The sequence below is a fragment of the Protopterus annectens genome, chromosome 5.part0, assembly GCF_019279795.1.
Source record: "Protopterus annectens isolate FY-2018-M chromosome 5.part0, PAN1.0, whole genome shotgun sequence".
NCBI lineage: Eukaryota > Metazoa > Chordata > Ceratodontiformes > Protopteridae > Protopterus > Protopterus annectens.
The window spans coordinates 1,104,734,557-1,104,747,944 of record NC_056735.1 but is presented as its reverse complement, the minus strand read 5'-3'; the positions used below and the strand labels follow the sequence as shown (position 1 = coordinate 1,104,747,944).

General features: G+C 41.4%; 1 protein-coding gene across 1 annotated transcript in view; it reads left to right on the top strand.

The window, feature by feature from the left end:
- REV1 (REV1 DNA directed polymerase) overlaps window positions 1–13,388 on the top strand; it is a 4,137,464-nt gene that overhangs the window by 262,684 nt on the left and 3,861,392 nt on the right. The window contains exon 3 of the mRNA XM_044071967.1: window positions 8,846–8,975. Within this exon, the coding sequence (XP_043927902.1) occupies window positions 8,846–8,975 (130 nt within the window). The remainder of the gene's footprint in view (window positions 1–8,845; window positions 8,976–13,388) is intronic.

Below are 13,388 nucleotides of genomic sequence, written 5' to 3'. Positions count from 1 at the left end.
AACATTCTCTAAAAGTCCAGCCGCAATGAAAGGATTAAATATATTTAGTAATAAATAATAAAAGAACATGAAAATACTAAATACCTATTTACAATAAACACTGGAGTTTCAATCATAGGGAATATTAAAAATAACACAATTGGATAGATTCACACAGATGTAAAGAAAAACGTAAAGTAATCTTACTATATTTTCCTGTCTGATCTTAAGAATTACTATTCCTTGGTTACTTACTAAAGCAAGGGAAGATGAAGTAGGTGAGTGAGCCTTCTGTGTCAGGTTTCAAATACAGACTGCACTGAGACTTCTGTTTCATCTAGTATTAAAACATCATTTCAGTGCTGGATTACAGAACATCATCACATATATCTGGTCATCTTTCTGGTTCCCATACTACCCTCCCTTTACCACAAACTGAGCCAGAATCTCACAAGTGTTACCATACACACAGGTAGAGCTTTGCTAGGATGTATTATAGCATCTGGAAGCCGTAAAACCATTTCAACAGTTCCACCCTTCCAGGGTAGCAATTAGATGTTCCTAATGTTTCACTGTTGCAGTCATTACACTTGGGTTATCTTGCTGGCAGGCTACCCTCAGTCGGCCTGAATTCCAAAGTCTAGGTCTGGCGTCGGTGCGCCAGGGGTATAAAAGATGCAGTCAATGCCATTTTCTTCAGTCTTTTTTGCCGCGTGGTGCCCGAAGCAGAAGCAGTTCGCAAGTGCCGGTCGGCCGACTCCTGAGATTTCTGCGTTCGAATTTCAGATCCGAAGTCTTCATTATAAGCTAAGTACCCCGTTGGGGAAAACTTTTTTCTTTTTCCAGACCGATGTCAGAAAAAGTTAATAATTGTATTTCTTGTGGGAAGCAAATACCTCATAAGGATTTTCATTCTTACTGTATTCCTTGCCTAGGCCCTGACCACGACGTTGCTAGTTGTCGGTTTTGTGCTAGATTTAACCAGCGCACTATAAAGCGCCGGTACGATTTTGCTTTTCACTATTTTGGCAGAAGATTTAATTACACAATGCCATCGGACAGCCAGCCGACTACCGCAATTCACAAGAAACGCAAAGAAAAAGAAGAGGACAGGCATCAGAGACCTAAAACTGATGACGAGGCTTCTTCTAAGCCAGTCGCTGGTTCACTGGCTCTCAGTGAGGCGCTTTTGCAGCCCCTGACGCCCGCTAGTTTGGACCCGCAGGCCGCTATAGACTCCCACGTGGAGTCGCCTAGGCCGCAGGAATCCCAAGGTATTGGACCTTCACTATTCCCTCGAATGGGTCTGGAGCCGCTGAGCAGGCATTGGCTTCTGAGGGTGTTTTCAGACCTACTCAGTTGTACATTAAAGCGACTCCAGCTACAAAGGCAAAGACTAAAGCATCTTTTGAAGACAAAGAAACACGTACAACAGTCTCATGGTCAGGCCTCCATGTCTAAAAACAGATGCTCAAAATGGCCGAAGACTTAATTACTTTGATCAGGGGTTCCCATCCCCCTCTTGATAAGAGGCCTAGGCAAGAGACAGAATATGAATATTCAGATCAGGTTTCCATTTCATCGGATTCCTCTTCTGAACAGGAATACTCTATTCCTCCCTATGAGGATTCTGATGCTGAAGAATCTATCCCTTCAGCCTCTCCTCCTGAGGATTACTCTTTTGGGGAAACCTTGCATACCATGAGGGAGCATTTCCACTGGGAGAGCCAAGATTATTCAGAATCTAAGAAAAGGCTCAGAGACTTCCTCTTACTCCCACAACACAGGCCCCTAGCTATTCCGCCTGTGTTAGACATTGTAGATGATGTATTTTCAGAGTTCAGTCTGACCCCTGATTCCCTTACCTTCAGCTCCTGTTAAGCCGGACAGGTATTACAGGGTTCCTGACTCTCTCATAAATTCCTTTTCAAAAACCCTGCTGCTGACCCAGAAACTATCTCTCAGGGCCCCAAAGGGGTCAAGGCAGCCACTGCAAAAACCCTACCCCCTCTGACAGGCATTCTAGGGCATTAGACAGATGGGGAAAGAAGATTTACACCTCTGCTACCTTGGCTATAAGGGCTTTAAATTGTCAGTTTCATATGCTCAAATATCAGCAATATATTATGTCACTGCTTAAACAGAAAATTTTGATAAATTCTGAAGGTGCAGAAAACAAAGAAATGCAGGATTTATTGCATGCAGTTGAGCAAGTTGGAAAGCATACTTTTCATTGTGGTTTTGATTCTTTGGAGGCCTCCTGCAGGGCCGCTGTCACGGGTTCTGTCATTAGGAGGCATGCTTGGTTAAAGGAACAAAATCTACCAGATTATGTTAAAGCAAAATTATTAGATGCTCCATTACAGCATGATACATTGTTTGGTGTTAAAGTAGAAGAGGTGTTAAAGAAAATGGAGGACAAAGCTAAATCTATGAAAACAGTCAGGGATTTCTTACAGGTACAGCCTCCAAGATTTAGCAGACACTGGCCTACAAAGAATTCTTCCTTTCCAGTGTCAGACAGACCACAAAGGGGCAGATACAGACGTCCAAGAGGCAAATCCCAGCCCCAAGGTTAATACAAGTCTAAACAATGGGGTGCTTCTACCTCCAAAAGTGGAGAAGACGAATCACAGCCTTACAGGAAACAGTCCCAATGACTTCCCCCTGGCAGCACCTTTAGGGAGAAAACTAGCACTTTTTTCTCAAAATTGGCACATAATAACCCAGGACAAATGGGTCTTAGACATATTGTCACAGGGCTACAAGTTTCACTTTCATACCCTGCCAAGGGCAAACGGTTGGCCAGACCTACCAAAAAAACAATGGGCAGAGGCACAAAAACAAGTCTCATCCCTCATGGAGATGAGGGCCATTCAACAATTAGCAGAACAAGAGCAGGGACAAGGATTTTATTCAAGACTGTTACTGGTACCCAGAAAGGACAAAGCCTGGAGACCGATACTGGACCTATCTATTCTAAACACATCTGGATATACCAAAGTTCAAGATGTTGACCTTACAGCAGCTTCTGCCCATGCTGAGCAAGAAGGCTTGGCTTGTGACTTTAGACCTAAAAGAGGCATACCTGCATGTCCCAATCAGACAAACATGCAGAAGATACCTCAGATTCAAAGCTGGCTCAATGCTCTACCAATTCTCTGCACTGCCCTTTGGCTTATCTACTGTGCCCAGGGTCTTCACAAAGTGCCTGGCACCAGTAATTGCATCCTGCAGACAAAGGGGAATACAAATCTATCCTTACTTGGACGACTGCCTCATACAAGCAGAGAACAAGGACATTCTACTACAGCATCATGCTAGCTGTTCAGAATGCCCTGACAGCCCTCAAAGACCTACTTCATCCGGGACAACTACTGATAAAGACAGACAATACCACTGTCATGTGGTATATAAACAAGCAGGGAGGCACTCATTCCTACCCCCTTTTTAGAATATCCATGACTTTGTGGGACACAGCATTGACTTACCAAGTACATCTGCAGGCACAATTCCAGCCAGGAAAGATAAATACTCTGGCAGACAAACTATGCAGAAACCTCATGGATCCCCACTGGTGGAAATTGGATACACGAGTCTTCAACATGATAACAAGGAAATGGGGATGCCCGGACATAGACCTATTTGCCTCTTCTCAACTGCCAACTAAAAGAGATTCTGCACAAGGACTCATCACAGACAAGCATGGAAAATGGATGCCCTATCTTTCAGCTGGAAAAGTTTAACAGTATATGCCTTTCCTCCACTGCCTCTCCTCCCCAAGGTACTCCTAAAGGTCAGACAAGAGAAGCCAGAAATTATACTGATTGCCCCAGATGGGCCCCGCCAGTACTGGTATCCAATCCTAAAGAACTTGTCTCAGTGCCCAGCCTGGACCTTACCTCAAATACCTCACCTACTGTCCCAACAAAACAATCAGATCTTGCACAGCCAACTCAAGACCTTAAATCTGGCAGCCTGGCGGATAATGTAGTCATACAAAACACACCTTTCACTAAAGCCGTGATGGATGTCATTTTGGAGGCCAGGAAGCCTAGTACTAGAAAATCTTATGCTGGAAAATAGAAGAGATTCTGTGCCTGGAACCAGGCACAAGGAATTGACAAAGCAGTCCCAAATGTTCCTCAAATTTTGCAATAACTGAGATGCTGGACAAAGGCCTATCCTTTTCATTAATTAAAATTCATGCCTCTGCCGTTTCGGCTCATTACAATACAGAGCCACCAATCTTTTCTCATCCTTTAAGATAATACCTCAGAGGAGCCAAAAACGTAAGGCCTCCAAGGAGATCACCAATACCTGCACGGGACCTCAATTATGTTTTGGAAAAACTCACTCTGCCCCCTTTTGAGCCAGCTGCTTCAGCTGATATAAAGTTTTTATCTTGGAAAACAGCTCTACTCCTAGCAATAACCTCTGCAAGACGAGTCTCTGAGCTACAGGCACTCATGGCTGTGGAACCGTTTTATCATTTTTTATCCAGGCAGGGTTTCTCTGAGGACAAACCGACATTTATGCCTAAGGTAGTGTCCATTGTGGCCTTTAACCAAACTATTCATCTGCCTACTTTTTATCCAAACCCACAGAATAAGGGAGAGAGAATTCTGCATTCTTTGGACAGACACAGACAACTATGCTTCTGCTTGAACAGAACCAAGACTTTCAGAAAGGCTGAGCAACTACTAGTGACATATGCTGCAGGATCACAAGGAAAGGCTATCTCAAAGCAGACTATTTCAAAGTGGATAGGCCACTACATTTTGTTTCTGCTATTCACAACATGGCAAGCCAGTACCTAAGGGCATTAGGCCACATTCAACCAGAGCAGCAGCCACTTCAGCAGCCTTCCTCGGGGGAGTACCAACCAAAGACATTTAGAGGCTGCTACCTGGAGTTCAGTGCACACCTTTACAAAGCACTATCATTTACCTCTCTACTCTAAATCCAGGGCAGGCTTTGCCACTGCAGTTCTGCAGGACCTCATAGCCGCTCCTAATGCTGTTTAGCTCCAGCCTCCCAACCATAGCTTTGGGATTCAACCCAAGTGTAATGACTGCAATAGTGAAACATGAAGAACATAGTACAGTTACCATAAATGTAGATGTTCGAAAGTATTCACTGTTGCAGTCCAGGTTACCCATCATCCCCCCCCCCCCTTTTTTTTTTTTTTTTTTTTTACTGGAACTTAGCTGCACTTCTCTAATCTATACAACCTATGTGGTGTATTTGCTTGTAGATGAAGGTATAATATATTTTGGTGCATGCATGTTTTATTGGCATATTTTTAGCCTTCCCTTTTTGGGGGCACCTGATATCTGAGGCAAGAAAAACTGAAGAAAATGGCGTTGGCTGCATCTTTTATACCCCTGGCGCACTGACGTCAGGGAGGAGGCGACAGCAACCGACGCCGGGTCTAGACTTTGGAATTCAGGCCGACTGAGGGTAGTCTGCCAGCAGGATAACCAAGTGTAATGACTGCAACAGTGAATACACTCAAACATCTACATTTATGGTAAGTGTACACAACTGTACTTTCACTGTTAAGGACAATACAGTAGAATTCCTAGTCCTTCTTTTCACAGACATTTTGTCTCTGGCTGCAATCATAACTGTAAGATAGAATCGTTTGTGGCCTAAAACAGGTAATTTAATTTCAGGATATTTTTCTAAAAGTTAGCTGAGGCTGAGCTTAACTTGTTCTCTTCCAGTATCCCCTATTACAGTATGTACATTTAATTAGTAAAATAGTACAGTCTGACATACATTTATATTTTTTTCTGTCCAGCAGGACAGACTGTTGGTACATTTTAACCCAAGCAGCTTTACAAATGCATTTTTCAATGCAAACATCTGTATAAATCAGTTTGATGTACAAATAACATATAATCCTTTACAAAACTCCAGCTAGCTATACTGGCATATCTTACACATCCACTGGCGTACTTCTCCTGGCGTAGCTGGCAGAACCTCACATTGTCACCGTGGCTGTAATCTTTCTAGAAGGATATCTCATCTGCAGGCTATAATGTGTATAGAACTCTAACTGATTTTTCAACAGGATAGAGCATCCCTTTCAGTCAACCTTACTTCTATATCAAAAGTAGTCTCACTGGTGTATTTGCATCAAGCCAACCATTGAAACAGGGCTGAGAGGATCCTGCATTACTTGGTTGTCCGTAGGCCGCTAAGATTTTGTCTGGGAAAAAAAAAATCAAGCAAATCAGAGAAGTCATAACAGGTTTTCTTTCTTGCTATGGGTAAAGAAGGAAAACCCCTCAACATATGGGCACTTTTAAAATGACTAGCATGTTATGTCTGCTTCTATTATTTTGGTCATAGCAGAGCTCTACCCGGACATTTCTTGGGCCATTCCACTTGAGTCACAGCAATCACAACAGCATTCCAAAAAGGGACAATAACAGTAATTTCTGGAAGCAGCTACCTGGTCTTCTGTGTACACATTTTCAAAACACTAATTTAGGAGTGACCTGCAGAGCCAGACTGCTGTTGCAATCCATACTCCCACCTTTTGTCTCCTCTTTTTATTTCTGACACCCTTAAGTTAAGGTGGGCTCTTTCCCACTCGCCTCCCTTCCCTACTGTGGGCCCCCTCCCATCCTTGATTCTTCCATACACCATGGAGAGGCACATTAGGTTAGACCTGACCAGCAGTGTGGATTTTTCCAGCAGGAATACTCATTTTGTGGCATCATTTTCTACGTGTTATTGGAGTGCCATGTCAACTGTCATCATCTTTCTTGATTCAGTATCACTCTCTTGGCTTCTTTGACAATCATGTCTGTCTGTGGCAGGTCATCTCTCACACAATCCAGCCATTTCTTTGCTGGGCTTCTTTATTTCCTCTTGTTGTCTTCCTGTTTTTCCCAGTCATCTTCATTAAATCTTTGTTTGCTTTCCTGCACATATACCAGACTACTGTAGTATGTTTTATTTGACCTTCTCTGTATTTAAAGATACTTTGGCTTCTATACTGATGTCCTCATTTCTTCACTTGTCCCGCAGTGGGCATCCTGCCACTCATCTTGGACACTTCATCTCCATTCCCTCTAGCTTCTTCATCTGCCTTCACTGCCCAGATTTCCCAAGTCCCTAACATCACTGTACTTTAAGTAATACATAACAATAGATCTGAAAGAGTGGGTCCATCCTCATCACTGTACCTACTCTTCTTCCCCTTTCCTCATTGTGGATGTGGCCTAAAGGATTATTGTGACATTATGGGAGAGGAGGGGCTAATATCCTAACAAGGCTTTAGATACTGAGCTGACTGGAGAGCATGTGGACTTTAGGCCTGTTGTTTGAAGAGAATGGACCAGCTCATCTAGTTCTCTTGACCTTAAGTTTCAGATCCTGCTACTAGAAAGCTTTAAGTTCTATAGGGGTGGCTTTTATACTCATGTTCAGATAAGGCTAATCTTTTTGGTCCTAATTTGCAGGAATATTTAAAAACAAAAATATTCCTGATCTGTATGTAAAACTAAATGGACTAAAAGCAATTTCAGTGTTTGTATGTTACCATTCATATCAGTAAACAAATGTTTACAGTTTCTCAGTTTTTGCGTTATCTTTTGTTTAGTCTCTTCCCACATATCCTTAGCTCCCATAACAGAATCCTTTTCAATACATACTCCTAAATTCATCTTATGTCTGTGGTGGGTGAACCTAGTGTAATATTCCAGAGAAATAGGGTCACATTAAGAATAAGCCCCTCTTTTATGCCCAGAGTGCTTTCGAAGTTTACTTTGAGGAAAGCAAGCGTCCCTAATCTAACAATTCTCATAGTTTGTTGCTCAGAACATAAAAAAAATTGGGAAAGGATAGACAGCTTCAGGTACTATCTTGCCAGAACTAAGTCTTTTAGAAAAGCTGGTCATCTAGTTATTTCATACCAATGGACAGAAAAGGGGCATCTTGTGCCTAAACAGACAATTTCCAGGTGGTTGTCCTCTGCTTTTGCTTTTTGTTACTCCCACCATGGCAAATGTATTCCAGACAGTATCAAGGCACATTCTACTAGAGCCATGTCTTCTTCCATGGCATAGTAGAAAGGGGTAGATTCCAGAGGCATTTTAGAGGGGGCTACATAGTCCTCTTTGCATACTTTTACAAAGCATTGCACACTGGATTCCTTTTCAGGGTCCAGGGGTGAACTTTGTTTGCTAAGACCATTCTGAAAGGGCTCATGGATCTGTATTCTTCCTTCTGCCAGAATCAGACAATTACAGAAAGGGTTTGGTAATCAACCCATGCAGCCTAAAATCTACTGCAGCAGTGGAGATGCTGAACATAGTGCAGCTGTGTAAGTTGCACTTACATCGGTACATGTTCGATTTCCTGAATGCTGCAGTAGTAGCTGTGCCCACTCTCTATCCCCCTACATTTCTAGATAGTAGTAATTGGGGTATAAAGTAGGGCTCTGTGTTTCTAATTTGTTTCATTGTTGCCATTGTTTTTTTGGTTCACTATTCTTAGGCTCTTCTGTCTTTCTGTAAGGGCAGGAAAGTCCTGAAGAAATCTTGACTCTGACAACTGACCCCCCCCCCCTGGGATTAGGCAGTCAACAGTTTGAGTGAAGGTGTAGGGTGGAAGCCAGATGTGGTTTCCTAGGCAGGGAAACAACCCATGTAGCCTAAAGGCTACTGCAGCATTGAGGAATTCAAACATCAACTATTATGGGTAAATGTACCTTGACACAATTGTACTTCATAGGAGTATTCAGTTTGTATTAGCAAAGTATATCAGTGTCCACATAGCAGAGGGAATTTTTTACAGCAGATAATAACAGATCTTGACATTGTTTTTTTTTTTTTCTCTACCCCTCCAGGGTGGGTATATGTCAGCTAAAGTCCAAAAACTAGAAGAACAGTTTAGACAAGATGCCCCCAAACAGCATCAGAATGACAGAACGTTATCAATATTTAAAGGAGTGGCTATCTACGTTAATGGATATACAGGTATGTCATCTGTAATTTTAAATTCATCACTGTATGCTATTTTTATATATCAACACAGATTCATCTGTATGTGATTGAGAGAATACCTACTGTGAAATCAATGGATATTTGCTCCTTGAAGTATTGAACTACATATTCCTAAGCAGGAAGGTGAAACTCACAAAACATTTTCATTATGTTGATTGGTTTTCTATCTGAGACCCCATGTCCTTTTTAGTGGTGAGCTGTACAGTAAAGGTTGAACAGAAAAATACTGCATAAATAAATATTGTATCACATGAAAGAAATTACTCATGATATGAATTTTCTGTTGTAGTACAGTGAATAGTTAGAGTGGGTGAAATAGAGTGTATGAACAGTAAGGGAGCAATTCAAGTGATTGAACCAATAATATGTGATCATGACTCCAATTAAAAGTTGCAAAATGCCAGCCTGTATTTGTTTCCTTTATTTTTATGGTGCAGCTCTCTCAAAATTTATCAGCTGAGATCAAGTCCATTAAAAAGGGCGTGTCAGTGTTTTAAAGAGTTTGAGTTGGTATTTGAAATTCAGTGACTCCATTGCTGTATACAGAACTGCACCAGTATTTAAACACCTTAAAGGCATAATGGTATAGGTTTAAAGAAGACAAAAACATTGTATGTGTTGGAGAGTGGGGGGAGGAACCAGGTAAGGATGGATGGATGAAGATATAGTGAACCTAGTGGCCAATAAATTCATCTCTAAATGTACTCCCCCCCCTCCCCTCAATCTGTCCCTCAAGATACACCTGAAATTGGATCACTGCCAGCTATCACACAAGACCATGGCCTAAAAGTGCTATCAAAAGCTAAAAGTGCTGCATCATTGGGTCCTGACATTTTTCTCTGGATGCATCATAAATAGCATGAGGCACGATTTAGCCACCCTTCTAATAACTGTTCAAACTCCACTTCCATATAGGTTTTGACCAAGCAAATAGAGAACAACTACAGTCATTCCCCTGCTTAAGGAAGGGCCTTCCACAGACCCATAAGTCTGATCAGTACCAAAACAGCAAAATCTTAAGTCAGGAATCGAAAATATATACTCTTAAAAGGTGGTTACACCGAGGCGCTGGAGAATAAAGAGTTTGCTTTTGGATTTGACTTTGGTTCCTGTTTTTCGATTCCTGACTTCTGAAGATTTTGCTGTTTTGGTATTGTTTTGGCTCAGAGTTGTTTCTATCTGAAGGTGTGTGGAGTGGAGTTTGTGTAATTATCCATAAGTCTGATCAGCCTCATACAAAAATCCAGTTTAAGACTTTTATCGTAGAACTAAACAATAAGGACACGGAACCGTGAAACATTGGATCCATAAAGGACAGGACATGCTTACCCAACCTGGTGGCGTTTTCCTGAAAAGGTTATCAAAGTAATGGATGAAGGTAAAAATGGTGCACACTACATACCTCAACCTGGCCAAAACATTTGACACAATCCTCCATTTAGGCATAGTAGTAAAATAACTAAACTGGGAATAAAACTCTGTTACCCTCTGGATTGTCATCTGGCTCACAGAAAGATTGCAAGAAACCAAAACAGGTGGAGTTACCTCCACAAAGAGACCAGTGGAGTCCCCCAAGATTATGTGCTGAGACCTCTCTGTTTGGCATCTTCTTCTCTGAAGTAAAAGGCAATACCAAAGGGCTCTGGCTAAGTTTACAGGTGACTGCACTGAATCCCCAAATGACTTGGGGAGGATCTTAGTGGCTCGCCATTTGAGTAGGGCTACAACAGGCTCTTGAGTGCTGGACATTTGTCTGGATGGTGAGGGATGGGATGAACGAAAGTTGGTTGAGGAATAGGAGATTGGGTCGTTCAGTCCAATTTAGTGTATGAAGTGCATTGCTGTGATCTTTAAGGGAGGTTAGTAGCGAATCTTGCAATTTTGTTATAGCAAGACTCCAGTTTGTTTGAATCTGATTTTGTGAGATTAGTGAATATTCGTGAGGTGAATAGAAGAGTAGAGTGTAGATGAGTCCTTGCTGTGGAATGCCTAGCGGCCTCCGGTATGCCTTGATTCTGTGTAGTGAGCCTAACTTAATGTGGACCTTTTTCATAGAGCAAGGTGTTTGTCAGATTTTAAGTTGTCAATTTCAAGGAGTTTGGTGTGCTTGACAGGTTCAATTTTAATTTTATTGTCTGAATAGATAGTCAAGGGTGAAGAATTATCAAGAACTTTGCTATTAGTGAAGAACATAAGCTTTGTTTTATTTGGATTTTGAGTATGAGATGAGAGTCTAAGAAGTATTTTTCAATGTCTTGTAAAAAATTGTTGGGTTGTTTGTAGGCATTCTGGTAGGGAGGGAGCTGAACATATGAGGGAGAAGTCTGCGTATTGAATGATGGTTGAATGCCGGGTGGCTGTGCTGAGCATGTTGGTAAATGGTGAAGAGCAATGGACCAAGAATTGAGCCTTGGGGTACTCCTACTGACACCGGTACTAGGGTAGAGAGTTCGTTTTGCCACTTAACTGCCTGTTGGCAGTCAGTTAAGTAGCTGAGAAACCAGAAGAGGGCTGGTTGGGTTAGGTTTAAGGAAGCTAGCTCATTTAGCAGCTTTTGGTGGGGTACTGTATCAAAGGTCTTAGACATATCAAGAAAGGTAGATGAGAAGAGCTAGTTGTCATTTCTAAGCTGGTTGATTGAGTTTGTAAAACTAACAAGGGCAGTGGTTATACTGTTATTAGGTCTGAAGCCATGTTTAGATGCAGATAGGAGATTATTGCTTAGTAGATAGTTAATCTTGGCTATGGGAGGAATGACGGCAATTGGCCTGTAGTTTGAGAACTCTGTAGAGAAGCTGCTTTTGTGAAAAGGGATGATATATGAACGAGTTTAGAAAGATTGCAGTTAAACTATTTTTGATAATTCCAGAGCACAAAAACTTAGCACAACAATTTAGGCAACAGAACATTGAAAGGGTTGTTGCCAAACTTAGGGAACCTATAAAAAGAAAAATAACCAGAGATTATGTAGAGGTTTTAGAGAGATTCTGGAAGTTTTCTGAAAAAATGTATAAAGCAGTGAAATGTAGAAATCAAAAACAGCACAAATAGAAATATTTATTGAAGACTTAATTATGCCAAGGTTAGAGGTACACGCGGCTCAACAACTAACAGTTAAGACAGGAGGTGTTGAGATAAAAACAATGATGTATTATCAATCCTCATGGGCCTTGAGCCCTTGCTTCCTTCTGTTTATTACCTGTTGTTGGTACATGCAGGAACAGATGGTACTCCTGTGGAAGTTTGGAATTTAGGAGGGAAGAAAGTGATAAACAAGTTGGAAGATTTTGTTTAATAGTATTTTAAAAGGAGGGGAAGCAGTAACATCTTGGAAGAAAGTGGTGGTGGCTGTGTTACCTAAAGATGGCAAAGACCCTTCAGATCCAGCTTCATTTAAGCCCTGTTTCAGTTTTAAACCATGATTATAAAGTGTTTGTCTATACTAGCTAAGAGAATGGAAAAAGTGTGGCCAAAATTGATAGATATGGATCAGTGTGGTTTTGTGGAGGGGAGGCAGACATTTGACAACATTAACAGAGCAATGATGATCCAGAGGGAAGCAGAACATAAGAAAATACCTATGTTGTTGGTTGGTCTTGATGCAGAGAAAGCATTTGACAGAGTCTGTGATTTTATAAGTACAACACTGGAATCATTTGCCTTCTGTGATGCAATAATAAGGTTCATTAGGACATATGAAGGATCAGAAGCAAGAGATGAAATTGATTGATGTAAAGAATTGAAAATTGGACTGCACAGTGGTGCAGTGGTAACATTGTTGCCTCACAGCAAGAGGTTCTCCGCTTCGATTCTCGGCCGGGGCTGCCTTCTGTGCAGAGTCTGCATGTCCTCCCTGCGTTCATGTGGGTTTCCGCCTACATTGCAAAGACATGCATCTGGCACATTTCTCCCCAGGCCTCCGCTGAAAATTGGCTTCTTTCAAAGTCTGGCTTTCCTGGTTAACAAATGTTAAATAAAATAAAAATAAATAAATGGGAGGGTTCCACTCAGATAAGCTGTACTTGAACAGAGGATCCAGTCAGGGTATCATCTTTCCCCTTTTATTTGGTTTTTATTTAGAGCTATTGGCAAAGAAAATAATGAGCTCAGAAATACAAGTGTGTGGTAATCAAGAAAAGTTGGCTTTGTTTGCAGCTGATATTGTTTTGTACCTGATAAATCCAGAAAAAGACATCTCAGTGTTGTGGAACATTTTGGGACAGTTTCAAGTTTTTTCGGGATATAAAATTAATGAAGATAAAATAAAGGCTATAACTGTAAATTATTTACCCACACACACACCCACACACACTGTTTCAACAATACCCATATTTATGGGGGCATGATGAGATTTATTTATATATGTATTTCCAGTTTGATTACCGG